Genomic DNA, 24,072 nt, shown 5'->3' on the forward strand with positions numbered 1-24,072 from the left:
ATATAAACACACGTAAGAATGACATAAATAGGTTTTTAATTGTAATAGGATATTTTTCAAAGGACTGCTTTTAATTATCTCACAGGACTTTCGTACCTCATTTTTTTTTATTGCATGACTCATTCCATAGCCCTATTTGTCTTTTGGTTTTTTTGTTGGGGGGAGGGGTATTTATGTTTTAATTTGTTTAATGTTTGATACAATTGCATTCCATGACATTATTCCCTAATAAGACTAATAATGCAGGATGTATTTATTATGTTTAAATACAAAACATGTTCCACTGAGGCCTCCAGAAAGTAAGTAAAAATCACACACAGCATCTTCAGCATCATTTAATGAACAAGACAAAAGTCATGCCTAAAAGCATAACTTAAATACAAAACACTTGAAGTAATAAACAAGTTATTGATATACCAACATTTATGCATTTTGAAGAACTTAACAGGAGAAGTAACAAGAACCACATTTAGGAGACATGAACAGCGTTCTCTTAAATGGGTGGTTGTTGCATTTTAGACTGTATTTAGGTTTATTCTTCCCTTTTCAACCCTCAGTCTTGTTGAAGACAGATTTTGCCTGAATTTGTACACAAGGACAAGCTAAAACACACAACCTGCTCAAATACGGGCTTGCAAATCCAATCAAGTCCTAAAAACCTTTCACTCACACAGTTTAACAGCCTGGAGTGGAACACAGAAGACATCACTTCATATTTCAAGATAACTACTTTCCCTGGACACCTGGTCAAAAGACAACAACAGTAAGAATCAACCGTGGCCACAGCCAATAAAGAGAAACAAATGGGAATCAAACTTTGGCTTCATGCATGCAAATCCAGGCTACATGAATCCTGTGGTATGAGCTCCTTGTTGGTCTGTGTCCCCCCGTTCCTCTTCATTCAGAGGATAAGGACGCAGGTCACATGTCAGAATGCAACTGAACATGCATTCATCAAACTGCAAAACACAACATTTTAGTGGTCGCACTGTCATGTAATAATGAAAGTAAAATTCCTCCTACTCACTTTCTACATGATGTAAAGGCTACTTACACCTGAGTAGACTCCCAGCAATGCATCTGCCTGAGAGAAAAACTCCTCCTTCAGTGAGATGACGATGATTTGCATGTTCTTACTGGACTCCTCTCTGATGAAACTGGTCACCTGGAAAAATGCCCAACACAAGGGATGTACAAGTTTGATCTACGAGGTGTATCAGAAAAGTTCCAGGACTGGTGGCACAAACGATATATTTCAAGCTCAAACTACAAACTACCAGTTTCTCCCTTCAGACCATCAACCAGCACGTCTACAAACAGATCCCACGGCGTTTGCTTCATTCAGTGCGCAACAAGAGGTGAGAGTTGTGGCAGAACAAGTCGTGGCTGCTTCACCATGACAACGCACCTGCTCACAATGCCCTGAGCATCCAACAGTTCCTGGCTGAGAAGAACATCAATGTGCTGGAGCAACCTCCCTACTAACCCCACCTGGCTCCGTGGGATTCTTTCCTCTTCCCAAAGCTCAAGAGGGTCACCAAAGGGACCCATTTTGAAGACATGGAAGACATCAAGATGGCTGTGATGACAGAGCTGTGGAGGATCCCGGAAGAATCCTTCCAGGAGTGCATGGTGGCGTGGCAGAGAAGGCTGGGAAAGTGCGTTAGACTCCAAGGGGACAACTTCAAAGGGGAAAACATGCTTGGATTTGAAATATATCTTTTGTGACACCAGTCCTGGAACTTTTCTGACACACCAAGTATAAAATTTCAGACAGAAACATAACAGTTCCCCTTAGCTAAAGATGACTCTCGACAAATCATAACAGAGAAAAGCGATAAGTGCTTACATTAGAGTGTGAGCATTATATCATTACCCTTTCAGTTGCTACTTTACACAATGCAACAGTTATGAAGCAAAATGATCACTCATTTGAAGTTCGTGTCTGTCCACCTGGATAATGCAAGGCCATTATTCCCTTTTTCAGCTCAAGTTTTATGTCGCGACCAGCTCCAGAAAAACATATATGGTGCTTCAACTGCTAAATGCCCGTTTGTGCAGATGTCTGCTGTTCATTGCTGAGCAGGTAGTGCGTGGTGGGTTTTTAGAGCTTTCTCACTGGAAATGATGTTATGATGACAGCGAGAGTGAAGCAAAACACCAAGGTCATGAGTCAGCTAAACAGTCAGCTCAAACTTGCTATAAAGCTTTGTAAAGCAGAGAGAAGCTGCAGATTCAGGACATAATTCTCTGGAGGTTCATCACTAGAACAGACCCCTGGAACACTGACACATTGTTTTCACATTTGTTTTGATACACTATTATAAAAGTATCAATTATGGTTGTTGTTTTCATAAATTAATCCATTATCACATTAGCTGGCAGATAATTTTCTGTTAATCAAATAATCAATTTACCAACAGAAGTAATTGCGCATGTAGCTATTATCTTACTTTGCCGATGTTACTGTTGTCCAGGGCTGCATCCACCTCATCCAAGATGATAAAAGGAGCAGGGCGGAAGCTAAAAGGAAGAAACAGACACCAAAGAACACAGACACAAGGAAATCTTGAATGTGCATCAAGTGGCAGAACAGCAGTCATGTCGTAGTTATGAATGGTATGACACTATGTGGGACAAGTGCATCTGAAGAAGAGATTTGCCAGTCAAATGAGGTCAAAAAATAACTTTTACATTTATGAAAAAACAATAGTTTCAACCCACAGACCAAATTTAGGTTTCAAAGGAGATGTCAAGTGTCTCCAGAAGAATGATTTTTTTCTAAGTAAAGTCAATGAATTGAATTAGCAGAGGATCAAAACGCACTCCAAAATTACTAAGCCCTTACTATTTTAGTCCATTCATCAATTTAAGAAGTCACAGTCATTACAGACTAAGTATTATAGCCCACAGTTACAAAACATTGAAGTTTTCTAAAGACATTTCTTGATGTGTCAACAGCTGTGTTATTACTGTGTTTCCTTTGTTCTGGTGTTTTAGCGTTTAGCTTTGGGGAGTAATTATCCAGCTGTCTAACTATATGAATGTCAAGAAAATACAGATGCTGCTAAAAGATTTTGGAAAGTGAGAGGATTTCTGCACAATGTTGTTGCATTTTGATACAACGGTCTATCAAATAATGCTCAATTTTATGTTTAATCTACCCATTGTCTGGTACCATTATATGCATGTTATTAATTAGAGTAATACCCTAATCGCACTTGGTGTAATCTTTCTGTAACCAGTTGGATCTATTCCAAGATAGTGAACCATCATGTAATGTAACAGTGTTACCTGTGAATGGCAAATATGAAAGCCAGAGCAGCGATTGCCTTTTCTCCACCAGACAGATTGTCCATGGACATGAAGCGTTTCCCTGGCGCCACACAGTTGTAGTTGATGCCACCCAAGTATGGCTCATCTGGATTCTCTGCACTCAGAATGGCCTAGGGCACATATAGCAGCGTTTCATTTCCTTTATTGGATTTCATTGTTTAATGCATCTTGTTTTTGTTTGTAACACTTTTTAAAAAAAACTCAGAGGTAATGACAACAATATGCAGTGTAGTTCGGACTGTTTAGTATCTGAAGGGTGACCAAAGAAGCCTATCCCAGCTGACTTAGGGCGAAGGCAAGGGACAACCAACTGCGCCACCTTGCAGCCCTGTTTCACATATTATCCTGTGTAAATATTGTAAATTCTATTCTATTTTGGCAACGCTTAGTCTTCTGCCTGTATTTGTCCTGCACTTGAGTCTCTGATCCGCTCCATGACACAAGCACCATTTCAAGTGAGTGCTGAACCTCCTACACTGTATCAAAACAGCGACCCTTCAACTTGAATTTCATTGTGGGGAAGAGGAAGAAGTGATTGTCTTGAAGTGGCCAAAAAACCTGTGTGGAATCGTTGCACTGTGACTCCCTCACACAGTGTATAGGAGCACCCACATGTCATCGAACCACAGTTCAGGTCGTTTGCACTAAATGTTCAGACATTTCAGGACACTACAGTAGAACTGTCCATTGACAGTGTGACCCTCAAGGATTAATTCATGGTGCACAAGCATGTGAATATTAAAGACTATAATGAACATGTTCCTGATGCACCTTCTTTGGTGTTGGACACTGCTGCTCTTCCACCGTAAAAAAAAAACAAAACCTGCTGTTCCTGCTCTCTTTGGTCGCTTCACACACAACTCTCATCACCAGTGATGATCCCCCACATGAAAGTTGGATTATCTCGCCTGCTAACTGACAGAAGTTTCAGGTGACATCCTGACTCATGACAGTTACTGCTTGTACATGTTGCAAGCGCACCAAGAATGGCTTTATGATTAAACCTCAAACACTTAGGTAAAGTGCCCTTTCAAGGGAACTGGAGTGTTCTGGACATATGTCTGCTGCAAACAGCTCAGTGTACCACAAGTAATTTCTGAAGTGTATGTAGACCTTACTGACTAGTGAATCTATCAAGTATAGACAATTAAAACTTGCATAAGAACACTTTGTAGGGAAGTAGGGAAGAAAAATGACTCAAATGTAGATAAAAATAATAAACAGACAAACTAGATTGTTTCTCTATAGTTCACGTTTTGGTGTCTCACCTGGGCGCTGCTGTTCCTGCATATTCTTTTATAGATTTGGTCGATTACGACAGACACATGCTCAAAGCACTTGCTAAAGAGCTGGAAGCGCTGGGCTTTTACTTGCTCGAACTCCTGACTACACTTCCTGGCTGCTCTAGTGCTGGCATCAAAGGCTAAACGAGGGAGGGAGAGAAAGCTTCATTATCAGTCCATGTGCCTCCATTATCATGTTGCAACATTAAGAAAAACATGCAGAATTTTTGTATGGGAATTAAAGTGAAGAATTTTAACAATAAGTAAGGAAAAATGTATACATCATGCAAATACAGTGTAAAATATATAAATGAAGTGGTTTTGATTGGCCTGTTTGTAGTGATTTTAGTAATATATTAAACCAGGAGTTTCATTTTTAAAAGGAAAAACTTCTCAGACTAAACAAAATACCATCCATCACTCCCTGAAACTTGTCCTTGACCTCCCTCATTTTCTCCAGAGCCTTCAGGTTGGGGACAGTGGTACGATTTAGCATTCCCTCTACAGACAGCACTGACTCCTTCAGTCTCTCCAGGTAGGCCTCCACCTCCTCCTCAGTCTGCAGACCCTGTCAACACATTTTCAATACATGCTCTGTAATACAAGCTTATCATAGGAATGAAAAACACTGAGAAGAAATAAGCATGAAAATACGGCTTTATGTCTCACCCTGCACTCTGCCTCTAGCTCAGAGTAGTCGATGACCATATGTGCCTCTCTCTCATAGATGTCCATAGTGGCTGAGGTGCTTTCAGAGTCTGTGTCCAGCTGCACAGACAACACAAATCAACCATCAGATAAGACTGTAACCACATAATGCTAATCTTTTTTTCAAAATGTGATCATCTGAGCCCAAATTAATATCCAATACTTTATCAAACTCATGCTGGGCTGGTGCTACACTGATAATTCAGACCAGATTAACACACATCTGTGTCCTACCTGCACTTCACTGATTTCATTCAGGCTGCCTGACAGCATAGTGATGGGCAGGTCCTGGATCTTGCAGGCCAGCAGCATGTTATGTCTAGCCAAGCGTTTCTGCTCCAAGGTAGTCTCTGCAGACATCACCTCTCGCTGACGATTCACTAACTCTCTATGAGTAATATAAAAATCATTCATTCATAATCTAGACATCCAGACAGAATACCTTAGTTCATGTCATATCACATAAAGTGGTGTCCTCATTCCTCACAACTCATCATAACAAAATCACTGTTCATTTAAACGGATGCTTCTATATGTTTTACTGATGGAAATACCTATTAAATGTATATTAAATAAAAATGCCACTTCCTTTCAGTCTGTTAATTAACACACTTGGCAAACAATTTCAGCAGTAGGTAATTCATCGAGGACCAGAATGGTTTGCACAAATGAACATCACATGATACACGATCAAGAGTTTGTTAGACTCCCCTCCCTCTATCAATTAAGTAGCACTTGCCGTATTATTATTATTATTATTATTAGCAGGAGTACAAGTGGATACAGTAATAACTGCAAAACACACAGGAACGGTGGCAATAGCACTAGAATTATTAGAGCGAGTTTTACTTGTTAATCTCCCGAAGGCTTTGATTTTTCTGGTCCAACTCAGCTTTGACAGCAGCCACCTGGCTTTTCATAGACAGCAGCTGGTTGTTCAGCTCCAGCAGCTTATTCTGACCCTCCTCCACCACCTCCAACAGCCTCATCTCATCCTGTATGGAGACAGAAACATGTGGCTGAAAAAAACCCTGCAAAGGCCACCAAGAAACACAACAGCCATGTGTTTGTTTTTAGCCAGGATGCTTTCAGCCAACCACCTGAGCGTCCACTAAACCCATAATTAGAGATTTTGGAGGGGATTGATATACCAGGGAAAGATGGATAATCAAAGAAAACAAAGTTATGGTTCTGGATAGTATTTTATCCATTGCAAATTTAAAACATGTGCTGTTAGATGGCAGTAAACTGCTTCATATCACCATTAAAAGAGTGATCATTACGTTTCTCTGTTTAGCCATGGCTCTCTCCTTCTCATTAATGGCATCCTCCATTTTGCGGAGCTTCTTCCTCTGCTGCTCCAGTTGATGTTGTTCATATTCAATCCGTGCATTCAGACGAGTGTGCTGAGTCTCAAACTCCAGCCTGAAGGCAGAGATTGATGAAGGTGTTGCAAATCAAATAAGAACTTGCATACATAGTGTACGAATACTATTTTGTGAAGGGAAAAATATCAACAGAAAAAAATTAAAACTGTTTTACACAGTGTTGGTGATTAGCTTTCTATTGTGATAGTACTTAAGGGACCAACTAAAAAAATTTAATTTCCCAAATTTCCTATACATAAAAGCACAATATTGAAAAGCAATGCATGTTTTTGTTGCCAGTTTTTTTCACTGAGTTATTTATCATAAACAAATCACCAGATTTGGCGAATGACACAGAACAATATTGGATTGTGACTGCTGTACCTTTTATTATCAAACTCCGCCTGCTGTTTCAAGTGTTCCTGCTCATACTCCCTGATGCTGTCCACACCAATCTCAGCGCAGAAGTCAGAAAAAACCAAGTCCTCCATCTAAATATACAGAACAGTTATACTGTTAAATATCTATAGTATATGAAGAGTTCATTTGCAAAAACAGATAACGCCATCTTCACAAACCTTCAAAACACCCACTGTTCCATCGTCCACCTGAGACAATATCAAACCTAAGTTATCTCTATTTTTGTCATGTCTTTGTACGAAGTCAAATCCACTCACCTTCAGTTTGATTGATATTATATCAAGCAAACAACAACAAAAAAGTTTTCTGAAAATCTACAAAAATGGAGTTACCTGTTTTTGCAAATGAACTCTTCATATATGCTGTATATAGTATATAACCAGCCACTAGACAAGAGCTGGTAAAGGATTTGTGATTACAGTATTCTAGCAGCCATTCTAGCAGGTTGCCAGAGAAATAGTTTAGTACTTGGATATTCCTATTTTCTAATTGGAAATTTGTTTATTATTTATTTAATGTTCATCTGTATAGTGATATGTATGTAGTATGAACTGATGCAACATCTCAAGGCATTTATAGACTAATCTAATAATAATAATAATAATACATTTTATTTAATAAGGCGCCTTTCACGGCACTCAAGGTCGCCTTACAATAAAAGCAATACAACATACAATACAATCTAATCTGAAATGCCTGTCCCTGGTGGGCTTTTAAAATTCATGCAACAAATTTAATACTGCATACATATATTCAACATATAGGCAGAACACTAAGACAAAATGCACAAGACTGGTACTGATGACAGTGTCAAAGATACTCATAAACAAAACTATGTCAGCTCTTAACAATGTAATGAGGCATCATATAACATTCTGGTTTTATTTGTTATTAATTTAAGTTATTTTAATTCTTAGGATTCTCAAGATTAAATAAAAACGAATTGGTAACTGTAGCAGAGGGGCAAAAATCGTACTCCACATGCTGACACAGAGTTTCAAAGCTGTGCAAACAGAAATACCCGGTCAATCTGGTCTTTAATCGCCTTCATCTCTTCATTCTTGGCCTCCACACTCTGCTGCTGCATCTGAATCTGACAGTTCAGGTTGGCTAGTACACTTTCCATTCGAGAAATCTCCTGACAACAATCATTGAAACAAATGAGGCAGAATAAGTACTGACAAATTGTGAACTGTCAGTTTATCTCTGCACTCAATATGTCCTTTTACGTTTAAAGTGCTTTGGGATTCAGGTGACTGTGACATAGCTAAGACTACCTGCGATACATAAATATAATACAGTCATGTCAAATGCCACAGTGTCAAATAAGATATTAAATGGGATTATCACAGTTCTGTGACCCTACCGCTTGACATTTAACGATGCTTTTCTTCCGAAGGTTTTCCAACTCAGCTTTAGAGTATTTGAGGCGGGTCTGAGCTCCCTGAGCCTCCGCAATTATCTGTTTTAGATCTGACTCCTTCCTCTTCAGCCTCATCAAATCCTATCACAAAAACAAAACATGTATCTTGTGCTTAACATAAATTATTCAACAAAAAATATATACAGTGTGTGTTGAAGAATGTAATGAATCCTAAAAAATTAAGAAAAAGTTCTGTTGGCAGGGAAGAATTCAACAAAACTGAGAGACTTAAATTGATTTACTCTAATAAAATCAAGACTATTTAGGTTTCTTAAGTTTAATGTGACATTTTTTGTGTGGACTCACGCGCAACTCAATGATCAGCTGGTCCTTGCGTTCCTTCAGCAGCATCATGTCCTTCTCATCCCAGCAGCGAGCTTTGGTGCGCAGGTCACTGGAGCCTCCAGAGATTGTACCTGACTTTGCAAACAGTGTCCCATCCAGAGAAACTGTCTACAGGAAACACAACAGAATACCATATCTACTGTCATTTTAATAACTACGAGCAGAAGAAATAAAGTTTCTTGTGCTTCTCTCTTTAACCAACTGGATCTAAATAATTCTGACTCCCATATCTGTGAGAGCAAAGCTTACCTTGAAGCGTTCCTGTCTGTCAAAGGCGATACTCCTGGCTTCTTTGATGGTTTCACACACCAGGGCACTGCCACAGACAAAATGCACCACTTTCCTCAGCTGAGCAGCAGCTGTGCCAGGATTGACTTGTATGACATCCACCACCATCTTGGCACCAGGCATCTCCCTCAGTCGCTCGTTCAAAGGATTCACCTGTGCAGTTCATTGACATACTGCAGGCATGCATGTGTATTTCTGTGACTGACAAAGAAATAAACTAACTCCTTACGCTGCTATAAAAGAGATTTTAACAGCTTTTTGGGGATTCTCCATTTTGAACCATCCTGCAAATGCATGTTTTCCTTTATGAACAGTTTCAACTTACCATCAAGTAGTCAACAGGCAGGAATGTCTCCGGTTCAGCTCTCTCCTCCTTGAGGAAAGTAATACAGTCAAGGGCTACTTTCTCTGATGCCACCACGATGGCACTCATATAGCGGCCAAACACCTTGGTTACAGCCAGCAGGTACTTCTTGTGGATAGGGCTGCACAGGTCACACAGTCGACCATACTGGGACAGGACATGACACAAATTAAATGATTAAGCCGTTTAAATGAAAGACCACAGGGAGGGGAGATGGGGGAACAGGGGCAGTGGGAGTGAGAAAGAAGGTAAATCTGGCATATCCTATCAAAACATGTCGACTAAGCACATATCAACCATCCTTCTCCATAATCCAGTACCTCACCTTTAAATTGTGTACTATCACTATATTAAGACAGACAAAGACTGAACAGTGAACAAGTTATGAATGATGGATGACTCTTGTAGTGGTTTGTAGTTATATTGTTGTGACTTCATCAAGAACAAGAAGATTTCTATTTGTAGCGATTTACAACTAGGTTTCAGTAACCTAAATTTACCAGGAGTTAAATGATAGTATCCATAATAATTATGGCTGTTTGTTTATTACCACAGTTGCAGGGAAGAGTCTGCGGAGCTTCTCAAGCAGCTCTTTGCGCTGCAGCTGTCGTTTGCTCTCCTGCCTGTCCAGACGGGCGTTCCCCAGCTCCTCCATCACCTGGTTCAGCTCCTGGTTCACCTCCTCGCTACGTTGGCTACCTTGCTGCAGTTCTGCACTCAGCCCCTCCTCCCGCTGACGGTAGTCCTCAAGGGATGACCTGAGTCATAAGCCGTGTTTACACATGAGCTATGGACAAAGCCTTGTTTTTCACATATGTAGCAGACAAATAGAGACTGTTTCAGACGTGTTCTTACAATCGGAAAAACTGACTTGACGCACATCAGCACACACGTTCCTTCATTATGTGTGACAATTACCTGCTCTATTCACACATGAGATCAACTGCACATTACAAAGATTTTGTACTGGCAGTTAGGGTTAATTCCATTCAATGGCTGGTTTAACTGATTTATTCGCATTCTCACATACATCTCCTACAAGAAAAGATAATGTCTGCACTATACGAGGTGTGTCAGAAAAGTTCCAGGACTGGTGTCACAAAAGATATATTTCAAATCCACACTACAAGTTTTCCCCTTCGAAGTAATCCCCTAGGAGGCTAACACACTTTCCCAGCCTTCTCTGCCACGCCGCCATGCACTCCTGGAAGGATTCTTCCGGGATCCTCCACAGCTCTGTCATCACAGCCATATTGATGTCGTCCACGTCTTCAAAACGGATCCCCTTGATGACCCCCTTGAGCTTGGAGAAGAGGAAAAGATCCCACAGAGCCAGGTAAGGTGAGTAGGGAGGCTGCTCCAGCACGGCAATGTTCTTCTCAGCCAGGAACTGTCGGATGCTCAGGGCATTGTGAGCAGGCACGTTGTCATGGTGAAGCAGCCACGACTTGTTCTGCCACAATTCTCACCTCTTCTTGCGCACTGAATGAAGCAAACGCCATGGGATCTATTTGTAGACGTGCTGGTTGATGGTCTGAAGGGAGGAACTGGTAGTTTGTAGTTTGAGCTTGAAATATATTGTTTGTGCCACCAGTCCTGGAACTTTTCTGATACACCTCGTATGTCCGAAAACAGCTATAAAGTGCTTTTATAATTAAGTATGCTCCATTTTGTTCTGAGGATATATTCTGATTTCAAGATGTACAATTTCTCAGTGATTAACAACCAGAAAGTTCCAATTAACGCCTACCTAAACATAAAAAAAAATGTATTAGGCTCAACATATTAGCATCTATGTAGCATTTAGGTTCAGTGGCTAATTGTACAGTCATTTGGTCTGAGGTATACACACATACATGCAGGTCTTGGTGTACTCCTCTAGCTTCTCTGCTCTGTGTGTCATATCTTCCAGCTGAGTTTGGCTGTTCCTGATGGAAACCTACAAAAAAAAGTTTAAAGTGTGGTAGAATTAGGAGCATATAAATCATAAATTCTGTAGTGTGAAATTTAGATAATTAGATATATGTGCTTTTCAACAGCTGTTTAATCTGTGGTTACTAAGTTCAGTGTATATGTAACACCAGCAGAAATGTATTACTGACCTTTACTTCCTTCTGTCTGCGCTGGTCGAAAGCCATCTTTTCGCAGTCCGCTCTCACCTCCCAGTGAAGCTTCTCTTCCTGCTGTCTGAGGATGGCCCCCTGTTTACAGGCCAGCTCCTTCAGCTCCTTATATCGCTCTAACTGTAATAGGTAGACACAAGAAAACATAATAAGGATGTTATGACTACATAGGTCTAAGCTGCCTGAAATCTAATACAAAAACAAAGACCAAAAAATGGAAGAAAAAAAAAGAAGCAAAAATGTAATTTAATTTTTGTCCATTGTGAATAGTATATTTAACTTCACCTGATCCTTATCTAGCTCAACGTCTCTCTTCTGGGCAGGTCCCGATTCTTTGACCTGCTTCTCGTAATGTCTCCAGGTCCTTTCAAGTTCAGCGATGTCCTGACGACCCTCTGCCAGCTCCTGCTCTTTAATAGCCAACAGCTTCTGACTCTTCCGTAAGCTTAAACGGGCCTCCTCAGCCTTCTTCATGTGATGAGAGGTGTTCACTTTGGCTTTGACGTACTGGGACCGACACTGGGAAAGGATATGCTCCTGTGTTCTATGTAACAAGGTGAAAGGACGCCAGTTAGTTCTGGTAAATAACAGACTTACACTATGCAATGACAAGTTGTAATATTGAAGCAATTCAGTCATACATGTTCAAACTGGAAACCGATTTTGAATAGTATTAATGATACAAGTTTATGGAATTGCTTTGTTAAGTTTGTAGCTTATGAAACACCTCAAGTCTAAATCCATGTTTTTGCTACAGCTTCTTGGTGGGAACACTCAGCTCACAACGTTGAATGCCTACTTTGCTCATAATGTGTCTCCCGGCATATAAAACAATACATATCCACACATGTTAATGAGGTTAAAAACCTTGATTGTCACGGGTGGGAGGTCTTTAACACAGCTTCTAAAGTTTTAATTGACACACAAGACAAAAACACAAACACACCGGATTTCCTTCTCGATGATCTGCTGCTCTCTCATGAGGCGACCATGTTCTTTCTTGTCGGTTTTGACCCTCCGCTCCGAGTTTACCAGTTCCTCATTCTTAGCAGCCACTGCTAGCTGTCTCTCCCTCAGAGTGTCACTGGAAGCTCTGTTGCCCTTTTCATTATGGTAAAGCTCAGCAAGAGTCAGTTGCATACGATTTTGTTGAAGATCATCTAACAATTCCTGGTATCTCTGGGCCTGGAAATACCATAAGGTGTGGTGAAGTCAACAGATGAACAGGAAAGACGAATTACAGCAAGTAAATTGCACTCCAGTTAATGCAGGTTAAGATGCCACTCATGTGATCACACATCAGAAATTTAGTACACCATCATGTGTTTCCTGCTGTTCTTTCCTTCACATATAGCATCAACAAAAAAAAGGTGGTAGGACATATCCCAGCATGGAAACAAGCATTGAGACCCATTAGAGAAACAAAATTAAAAGGAAACAAAAGTCCTTTAAATGATGAGGATACAGAACTGATTTAGCATCCGTACAAGTTACGCTGTGATTCTTGGACGTCAGTCATTCTTTGATGACATTAGGCTACACTCAAATGAGAAGGTAATATGTTGCATGTGTACTAAATGCTATCGGTGACTTTTATAGCTACATTATATAGACAATAGTCTGAGTAATTCAGGGATCAATATAGGAGGGATTGTTATCTTACCTAATAGTCGTTTTATTTACTATTATGTTTTATAGAAGAGGAATTGTGTCTGTTAAAGGTGTCTCTACAATTACAAAACCAACAAATCTAGCAAGAGCAACACTGGGATTGGCAACCTGTCACTCAATGTGTCTCATGGATATAAAGCAAAATTTTTAAAAAATGTGATTTTAAGAAGATTTTTGTTGATGTCTTTTTTTCAGACGACACAGCTGGGTCTGCCATTTAGAATGCAGAAACAGTGGTATGCAGTGATAGTACACCATTTGCTCTAGGCCGGACACTTAATTTTTCTGTAGGTGGTTATGAATATAGTTGACAAGTGAAATAGTTTCCTGTCTTTTCCTGATTTTAAGGATGGGGATGCACAAGCATGTATGGCAGGATGGACAGAAATTTTCTTTTTCTTTTGCGTAACTCCATTACCTCTATTTTTTCCTGGAACACCTGTTTTCTCTCTGCAGTAGCAGACTTTTTCATGTTAAAGTGAAACTGCGTGTCCTCTTTGGCTTTCAGCAGAGCCACTTTCTTCTTCTGGTATTCTGCAGCGAATTCCCTGGACTGACTAATGCACTCCAACATCTTGGTCCTCTCCTTTGGGTCCTTTAAAGCGATGGACTCCACTGCCCCCTGGTGACCAGCATAACGAGGGACATGTTCATGAGGCATTTTTACCATCAGCTTTTACCCTTCTGTTGTGCCTGTATCTAACATATCTTCCCAAAATCATGTATAGCATTAATGTAATGATAAGAAATAAGATACAACTTTTATTTCCCAGTTAAAATATTTAAATGACAGTTGACTGTAACTGTCATGTTCAATCATTTATTTCAGTCATTTTACCTATCATAAAGCAAGACAACCAATGCACCACAACAATTCATTACATGCTGCATACCAAAATTACATTTTTTCAATATATCTCTTGCATGAAATCTTTTTTTCCTCCTTATAGTCATTTAGCAGTATCTACAACATGGAAACTGCCTGACAAAAAAAAAAAAAACGAAATACAACAACATCTTCTACATCCATAAATATTGTTCAGGAAATATGTTTCACATTACAGTGCAGTCTCACAACATTTTACCTGGAACACCAGACAGTTTTGAGCTTTGGTCACAATGCCAATCTTCTGAAGCTCCTCCATGTATTTGGCAGAAGTCACATGTAAGCCATTGATGCAGTACTCAGAAGAATCCCCTTAAATATACAATGAAAAGCAGTTAAGACAGATCTGTCAAATATCTGTATTTATCCTGATACATAACATCTATAAGTCTTGTCTCAAGATAGTTTGTTGCCTGCTGTTTAAAGACAGTTTTGTAATTAACCGGTAATGTAATGTTCAGGAAGGGCTGCAAGGTGGCAAAGTTGGTAGCACTGTTGCCTCGCAGCAAGAAGGTTGCCAGTTCGCATCCCGGTGGGGGCACTGGGATCTTTCTGCGTGGAGTTTGCATGTTCTCCCTGTGCAGCATGGGTTCTCTCTGGGTTCTCCAGCTTCCTCCCACAAGTCCAAAAAAACACGTTGAGGTTAATTGGTAATTCTAAATTGTCCGTAGGTGTGAATGTGAGAGTGTTTGGCTGTCTGTCTCTAAGTGTAGCCCTGCCATAGACTGGTGACCTGTCTGCCCCTGCCTTCACCCTAAGTTGGCTGGGATAGTCTCCAGCCGCCGCCCCCCCTCCCCGCGACCCTAGTGAAGATTAAGCGGTGTATAGATGATGGATGGATGTAATATTCAGGTCATTTTTAGACTTGGGTTAACTACAGTACTTTGACAATGCACACGTTTGTGAATATACATCTACTAGTACCAACTGAACTTTTCTTGTAAAAAACTGTCTCTTCCTTGTACACAATTAGCTTCAGTAACTGTCAGTAAAATCAACAACAGTAAAACAAAAGGAATCCAAATAAAAATCCACTCTGCATATTATACTGACTGGTGATGGTCCGACTGAAGACGGTCTCTAGGTCCTGGTCGTCGCAGTACCGCATGGCGACACTGGCGGTGTCCGACACGGGCTGCCCGATGTGGGCTCCGTGGATCAGGTCCCGGAGATGCTTCACCCGCAGGGCGGCGGCCCGCTCCCCCATGGCGAAGCTCAGGGCATCCATCACATTGGACTTGCCTGCAGTGATTTTATATCATATCGCTGCATAACTCTTCTTTTTAAAATAATGTGTCACCATTAGCAGCCTAGTTATGTTAGCAACATTCACTATAACAATAACGTTTTGACGCTAAATTTAACCAAGAGACGCTAAGCTACCTCATCGTTTAGCTACCCAAGACATATTTTAACTGTCTTTTTAACCAATATACTTAACCCAATCAACCTATAATTATACCCTAATATATACATTGAGTTACATATAGTCCATCCTCTTAAAAAAGAGAAATATGCTCAAAACTATAGGACTTACAGAACTTTATCTGACAACAGAGTGCTGAGTGGGGCAGCAGCTAGCTTAAAATGAAACAAACGAACTAGCAGGTTCGTCAGCTAAGTTTAGCTAGCTAGAAAATGTGTGTTTTAAAATGAACTTACCAGAGCCATTTGTGCCAATTATACAGTTAAATCGCATGAACGGGCCGATAAGTTGCTTCCCTCGCCATGACTTAAAGTTTTCAACGTCAATTTGTTTCAGGTAACCCATCTTAAGGTGTCTGACTGCGGTGAGTCCAGCAGCTAATCCTCAGAGCAGCAAGCAGCTGAAGGAGGCAGGACTGAAGAGGCGGGAAACTACAGCAGTTCATAGTACGTAGTTTTAAACCTAGTCAGAGAGAGTCACATTTGACCAAAACACTACACTGAACAAAATATAAACACCGTGTGCATTACTTTATTGAATTATATGGGGGTTTTTTTTAACATTGGGGGAAAACTGTGTATCTAATACACAGCTTCTCTACAACACAATGGAGGCCATAAAACAAAGCACTTGACTGGAAATAATGACATTGTGAGCAGTGCTGGCCCAGGCCTCCAAGGGGCTCTAAGCAAAACATGATTTTTGGGGCCCTACACTAATGATGATAATACTGATCAATGATCATTCACACACCTCCTATTAACTTATTTCATTTTCTAATTTGTTATAACAAATACACTTGTAAAACTCGATGGGAGACTTCTTGTTAGATTGTAATCCACAGTGATAAAGGTTGTTGAAGCAGATTTGCAAACTAGCAGAAAAATCTTACTATTAATATTTGGTAAAAGTCAGCAACTCTCACTGCTGACCGCACAGAGAAGCAATATATAAAACCTCAAAGAGCTGCACAGTAGCAGCAGTGCTGTTTACAGCATCCTTTTATATACCAGGTATGTTTTCACCCATCTACAGTTTATAATCTGAAATGGTAGTAAATTCACCTACAGGAGAGGCCTGGGATTGATTTACACTTTATATTTAAAGTGATTTATTTCGCTGAGATATTGAATGTCATAGGTCCACTAAAAGTAACAAAATAAACCAAAAGTCATCCATGTTTGACGTCATATTATCCTTGAAATTACAAAGTCTGTTTTGTTGTTAACCTACCAGGTAAATCAGCTGAGGTTATATCAGGAACAGGGACAGAAGGTACAGTGGGTAGGGGTGAGAGACAGAGCTCTTTAGAAGATGCAAGACACAACAACAACAACAAATGTTAGCCATGTTAGATGTCATATGAGACATTAAATATGAAAATTCTTACTCCATTGTGTTTTTACTTGCAAATATATTCACATGATGTGCATTTATCTAAAAACAAGTCTCTTGTCATGTGAATATGTATTAAAGGAAAGCTTAATGACATCATTTGACTAAACATGTGGAGCAAGCCGACAAACAGGAGGAAGCTACAGCCAGGCAGCATCACAGGAGTGGGCTGAGCGGAGCTACTGACAGATAAGTTCATAACGTGACATTAACAATGACTCAACATGTCTCCTGTTTCACTTTAGCTCTCTTTGCCATGTGTCAGGATGACTGACGCGTATTTCGTTGCGTTGGTCATACTTTTCATTTACTTTGCATTGCTAAAGTTGTGCTAACCAGTGTCCGAAATCACCCACTCATTCCCTACTCCCTACTCCCTATATAGTGATCACTACATAGTGCACTATGTAGTGAACTATATAGGGAGCACCTCAGCTAAGTAACATTTCAGACACTACTCAAGCTAATAATTACGTCGATTTGTGCCGCAACAGCGTAGTACAAACACGTCAAATTCACAGTTTATTGCGTAACTAAGAAATCAAATTAAATCAAGTTTATTTTCATTTTGCTGTACATACCAGATGAGAGAGTGTTTCTTCAGGATCCAGTAACTTAAAGCAATTTAAATAAAGTGGTGTAGTATGTCCAAATCACAACCGAGTGCCGCAATTTTAGCAAGGTTCACTGTCCGGGTAAAATAAAATTTAACAAAACAAACAGGAATTTTTCGTGCTCTCCTTTGTCTCATTTCCATTTCCTTTCACGCAATGCATGACAGTCCATATTGCTCGGTTAGTGACCATCAGCTGTACACTACTTTTCACGGTGCATTGTGGGATATTTTGAGTGCACTATATAGGGTGTAACATTTGTAACTTAACATTCGGACGCCCCTACAAAATGGCGTGCACCCTATAAAGTGCACTATATAGGGCACAGGGAGTGATTTCGGACACAGCTCGTCTGTTTATGGTAGCAATAGCTTCGCTGTAGTTATGCCAACCTAGCATAGCGTTAGCTAACAGCTTAAAAGCCAGTAAGTAACTGCAGAAATAACGTAAGTATACAAAACATTTGAGAGTACAGAACGATTGTTCATCACTCCATCAGCTTGTTATTAATGATATCAATGTTAATTCAAATGCTAAAGGTATGTTTTGATTATCCATGAATCTAACAGTGTAGATAAAATGTATGCAGGACTTAATCATTGAGCTGCTTGGCGAAGGTCTGCACTCTAGTTGGATCTAATTTTCTACACTTCCACAATTTAATTTAGCAGACGCTTTTATCCAAAGCCACGTACGTCTGAGAGCGAATACAACACAAGCAAGGATTTAGCCAGGAGAAAACAATCTAGATATGTGCCAGTTTTACAAATATGTTTCCAGTATTAAACACGAATTTACCTGTTTCCTCAATTAAATAAAAGTGAAACATTTTTGAAATTCTCATCAATATGCCAATGTATTTTAACATTCTTTTTTATGTCAAAACTATTTATTTTTCTTAAAAAATAGAAATTTCATGGTTATTCACAATTAAAGATTTTACTTTAGATTGACCAAATTTTGTAATTTTTATTACATTTTTGTTTGTTCTGAAAATACAGAATTTAAAAAAAAAATAATTGTTTTTTTTAATTAGTTTATGAGTAGAGGTATACAGTAGAAGAAAATTGGGATCTTTCAGCACATCAAAGAAAATAAGTAGTTGAGTAAATGTGCATAGTTATTTTTGCAAAAGAAAAAAAAAACAATAAAAGCATGAGAAATTAAATGGAGGAGCCTCTGTGTCAAACACTTGTGGGTTTGAGAACTACAATCATGGCGATACACATCCATGACAATAATCTGTGCCAGTCACGTGACCGCAGCATCACTCAGAGATAAGGTCTGTGTGTGCGCCTTTAAGAGCCGCATATCCTGCTGCCTCCTGCACTAAATCTCCATCGCTGCTCTGTGAGGGCGAGAGAGAAAAAAACACACACACAGAAAAGACGGAGAAAGCCTCGGTGATGTCGGCCAGCTCTGCTTTCAACGATGAGAAGGGAGGCTCGTCCAGCGTCGGGGAGCCTGAATATGGTCACGATCCGGCGAGCGGAGGGATTTTCTCCTCCGACTACAAAAGGTACGAAGCCACCTGGCGCGGTGCTGCTTTTTTTTTGTTTGCCATATTGTGGGGGTCTACCGAGGGAGCTTACAGGGGGGGAGGTGCTCTTTCCTGCCTCTTAGGATGCATAGAAAGTGTATTTTAACACGAGTGGACGGAAAGCTGTTTGAAAGCAGAGCAGAGTGAACTTTGTTTGCTGTGAGGCCCGTGATTGAAGCGGCGTCGTGAATCTGTGGCGGTGACTGGTCCGCTCCGGCAGCAGTGGTGGGCCGCTGCTGCTGCTGCTAGCATGTAGTCTCATACATGTTCATTTCCTCATGTGTGTGTGAGGCAGCTCTGGGCTTTAATGTGTCCATGTTGGTGAGGTTCAAATGTGAGAGGCCTGTCAGAGGGGATGCCAGGCCTCAGCTCCGGCTTTCAGCACCACCCCTGCTGGACAGCGGCAGCAGCTCCGCACACACTCCGCTGTCAGTCATGACCTTATTCTGTAAGGCTGCTCGCTGTCTCAGGATGTCCTTGTTCTTGTTCTGGGGGACACTTTAGTCCTTTCTGTAACAGATATACTGCTCAGTAGCCACAGAAACCCCATAAAAAATACAATTGTAATTTAAAAATTGCATTGTCTAACAATTTTGTGTCATTACTGGTTAACATGCTAAATATTTTCCTGCATTAAGTTATCATCAAGGTCAGGAAAAAGTTACAAAGAGTTCAAAATAGCTCCCCCCTTGTAACCATAACCACATGTGCTGTTTTTCTATGTTAAAAGATACATCACAAGTGGAGTAAGAAGTCAGCACCACGGCTGAGTGTTTCCCTCTTAAAACTACAAACTGTCTCAAAATGACACGTTCAGGCTTTTGAGGGTTTAAAAGGAACAAAACCTAAAGAACTTATCCTTTCAACATGCAGGGTTTGGAATTTCTGTTCTATCATTCAGAATTGGTTTCCAGTAGGGCTGCATGATATTGAAAGAGAGTTGCGATATTGTCTTGCGATATGAAAAAAATACAGGAAATTATACCAGAGGGCTTCAGTGACTCTGTTTGGAAAGTAGCATCTATTGTAGGGGGTTGTTTTGTACTGGCGTGCATCTGCAAAATTAAAATAAAAGACTGTTTGGAACCTTTCTCCTGTGGTGTCACACTGGCATCCAAAAGGCCTGACATCTAAACTAGATCTGGGCTTTGCACTCGTCATTCTTCTTCAGAATTGGTTTCCATTTTGAACAGGTATAGCTGAAATACCCAAATATTACAGTCAATTCAATTCAATTCAATTTTATTTGTATAGCGCATATTTACAACAACAAGTCATCTCACAGCTTACCATTGTGTAGCAAAGAGTAGTTTTTGTGCAGTGTTTGAGCAGAGTCGAGGGGAGCTGGTGTGCTCGAGCCACAGCAAGTAGTGAAAGATGAGAGAGGAGCATAGATGTGCACTTTTTAAATAAAGCAACAGTGTAGAGTCACATCTGAGCTGTTTTAAAGCAGGAAGGGATTATTTAGAGGCATTTCTTAATCTGAGAGAGAAATTAGTTTTAATGTGTTTATTCGATGACAAGAGAGAAACTTTAAGATGCTTGTTGAGTCCAATAGATTCTTAAAATATTCCATTTACCATGATGTAAGACAAGTATGACATTTCGAAGGGCCACTGATATTTTGCAAATATTTTGACATTTTATTGCAGTAAAAGACTCTCTGATGTGATGTTTGAGACATATCTATGTTAAACGTCACACTCTTCTCTCTTTTTCCTCGTTTCCTGTCCAGATCTACTGTCCAATCTAATGCGGGTGAAACAGTCAAAACAATAACCTTGTAATATTTATCTTTCAAAATATATATGCCAGAGCCCACTACAGTAGTACTTAACGTCTAAGTGTTTTACAGTTAGAGGGCAAGATACAGGAGGCCGTTACTGTTATGATGTATTTTATTAGTGTTTGTGGCTCATAAAAAAGGAGGATATTTTTGGGATGCTTAAGCCTTTCCACCCTGGAGGTCCCAGACTAGGACCAGAATGTGTCTCTTATGCAGCCTGCCACCATTTGTAGAAGGTTTCCAAGCATGGCTGCATAGTATGACTATGAGTAATGTGGGTGTAGCGATGTTGTGCTTCATTTATGGTCCATCAAATATGGTTGAGTTGTAGATGCGAATTTCAATAACATAAGTGTCACTGGCTGATTGTTATAGGGCTTTGATTTACTTTCTTATTTAGGTTTGATTATCTATCTATACACCGCTTATTAGGTGGAAGTAAAGTCTCACTCTGGCCTGGTGACGAGGACAGAGAGAATTCAAAATTCCAGTGTTGCTGACTTTGACCTCACCATCTTGGACCTGTTACTGACTGAATTCAACTGTGTGTTTTTTGGGGTTAAAGTTCAAATCACAGTCTGGAGCTGAAGGAGTTAAATGGAATACAAGGGAATCATTTGGTGTAAATAGAGCTGCTGTAAGAGGAGAGTTGTAAAAGACAGTTTGTAGATCACAGACAAGCTAACTGAGACTCAGCTGATTCTCATTTTACTGGAGTTTATTGATCATTTTGTGCACAGTTTGCATATAACTTGAGGATAAAAACAAATTATGGTGAGCTTCTGAGGAAGGAGAAAAGTCTAAATCGATGCTGTTCTCAAAATAAAAAAGTTTTTTTTTCATACTGGTTGTTTCTATTGCAATATGATGGCATTAGGGATCACAGATGAGACAATAATTGGTTGCCGGGTCTCTTGTTGGAGCAGCTAATGCACACAAACAGCTGAGGAGGCTGCTTCAGTTTTTCACAGCAGATGTTTTGACTTGACTTGTCAATGTAGCTATCATTTTGTTATTTTAACCTGGTGTGTCTCCTGTAAAACTATTATGAGCAATAGCCAGTATTTGTTGTACAGCTTCATTTATTAACGTACAGACACCTATGTATCATTCACATGTGTTAAAGGTCTTCCACAGTTGCTCAGGTGTATTCAGTTATTCTGGCCTATTATAAACAAGACATTTGCAGTTAAAATGACAATATTAGTGTCAATTTAAAAAAAGACATTTGTCCTTCAGTGTTTACAGGGTATACTTGTATCCAATCAGATGAAGCTGTGGGTGGGATGTTGCTTGAGAACCCATAAGGACTACAGATGGACAGAGGCGGCTGCATCAGAGCTAAAGCAGTGCATTTTAAAATAATTGATGTTATTTGGAATCAGACAAAAAAAAAAATAGGGATACCCATTATTGCAAGAATGCTGAATATTGGATCCAATAATCGGCCAGGCTGGTAATCAGTCGACCTCCACATTAGACTCTGACTTCGGTTGAAATAGTCGTTTTTCCCAGAGGACGACTTGTAACAGTATGAAAAACACAGGTGTAAGTGTACAACTTTCATTTTCAGGAAGTTTCAAAGCAAGTGTAGCAAAGCTTTACCAAATTTCCAGAAAGTCCACAAAAAATAAGCTGGTCAAATCTTATAGAAAACTTGTTCTGTTTCAATTAATTTGATAAAATCTGGTGTTTTCATCTTTCACTTTGTCTTGTCTCTTTATGAGACAAGAAGCAAAAGTTTCAAATATGTCAGGATTTGTTTGTTTCTTTGTATGGAGCTGTTTTGGGAAAATGATTAGAAGGGGGACTGCAAGGTGGCGCAGTTGGTTAGCACTGTTGCCTCGCAGCTAGAAGGTTGCCGGTTCGCGTTCCGGTGGGGCCACCGGGATCTTTCTGCATTTGCATGTTGTTCTCCCCATGCAGCATGGGTTCTCTCCGGGTTCTCTGGCTTCCTCCCACAAGTCCAAAAACATGTTGAGGTTAATTGGTGATTCTAAATTGTCGATAGGTGTGAATGTGAGTGTGCTTGGTTGTCTGTCTCTAAGTGTAGCCCTGCGATAGACTGGTGACCTGTACAGGGTGTCCCCTGCCTTCTCCCTAAGTTGGCTGGGATAGGCTCCAGCCCCCCCCGCGACCCCAGTGAGGATTAAGCGGTGTATAGATGATGGATAAGAAGGGGTTAAATTGCCATGTCTCCAGCTCTGGTACATTCATTCTTCAATATCATATGATCAACTTCACTATATCCATCTTCAACAATGTATATAAATTTACAGTTCTTTGCCTTAATAATTCACTGAGACAATAGCAATGCTTAAAAATAGATTTTCATTAGGTCTAGTAACTCTAGACTAAGAGCAGCTGTACAATATACAACAGCATCTTGCAAATATAAGGTGTTTTAACCTGTATGCTGTCAGTGTTGTTCACTGAAAGCCACCTTGCAGATGATGTTTTGTCAGTCAGACAGCAGAGATACATAGATGGCAGGAAAGACAGGGAGTGAAACAGGTCAGAAAATGACACAGGGACAGTGTTTGGTTGAGTAACAACATACTTGTGGATTTGGACTAAATGCTAGTCAACTAAGACACACTGGAGTCCTCCCTTACTAATATGTATCATACCATTATATATATTATATAATAATATGATTCATTTAGATTATTATTCTCTGCTCCTTTGGTGGCAGCAGACATTCCTATATGTGATACTGATCCACATTCAGGGCGGTTGTCTGTGCAGATCAGACCTTGTTAATGACATAAATCGTAGCCTGACTCTTCAACATATATAAATTGTATTTGGTCCACATGTAGATATGTTTTACCTGTACACCCATGACAACGCTGAACCTACAGAGTCCAGTTCAACCCCAGATGATTTGCCATCTTTACCACATGAGCCAGAATAAAACACCTGGAAGTGATCTTAGATGTAGATTCTGTAGCTGTAAATATTCATAAAAGTGGTTGGATGCAAACAAATTGTCATGTATTACGAGGAGAACTCTATAGAGCAGAACCATTTCTAATATTCGTATTTCCACCAGTGCTTTTCTTGTAGTACAACAAGCTGTGAAAAACACCTGCAC

At 40.0% G+C, this 24,072-nt stretch overlaps 2 protein-coding genes across 2 annotated transcripts in view; one reads left to right on the forward strand and one right to left on the reverse strand.

Annotated features, from left to right (window-relative positions):
* Positions 1–842: 842 nt before the first annotated feature.
* smc1b (structural maintenance of chromosomes 1B) lies at positions 843–15,985 on the reverse strand. The gene is made up of 25 exons (XM_008294810.1): positions 15,877–15,985; positions 15,268–15,456; positions 14,414–14,526; positions 13,747–13,950; positions 12,604–12,842; positions 11,943–12,201; positions 11,637–11,777; positions 11,391–11,473; positions 10,085–10,292; positions 9,496–9,681; positions 9,132–9,323; positions 8,844–8,990; positions 8,481–8,618; positions 8,136–8,252; positions 7,079–7,185; positions 6,611–6,752; positions 6,177–6,322; positions 5,562–5,715; positions 5,289–5,387; positions 5,031–5,187; positions 4,605–4,759; positions 3,295–3,446; positions 2,454–2,523; positions 1,055–1,165; positions 843–959 (listed from the first exon to the last, which is right to left on the reverse strand). Exons 1-25 carry the CDS (start codon positions 15,983–15,985, stop codon positions 843–845), a joined length of 3,735 nt encoding a protein of 1,244 aa, XP_008293032.1.
* Positions 15,986–19,055: 3,070 nt separating this feature from the next.
* ap3b2 (adaptor related protein complex 3 subunit beta 2) overlaps positions 19,056–24,072 on the forward strand; it is a 56,093-nt gene continuing 51,076 nt past the window's right edge. The window contains exon 1 of the mRNA XM_008294527.1: positions 19,056–19,168. Coding sequence (XP_008292749.1) covers positions 19,056–19,168 — 113 coding nt within the window. The remainder of the gene's footprint in view (positions 19,169–24,072) is intronic.

This window comes from Stegastes partitus, unplaced genomic scaffold, assembly GCF_000690725.1.
Source record: "Stegastes partitus isolate 25-593 unplaced genomic scaffold, Stegastes_partitus-1.0.2 Scaffold21, whole genome shotgun sequence".
Lineage (NCBI taxonomy): Eukaryota > Metazoa > Chordata > Actinopteri > Pomacentridae > Stegastes > Stegastes partitus.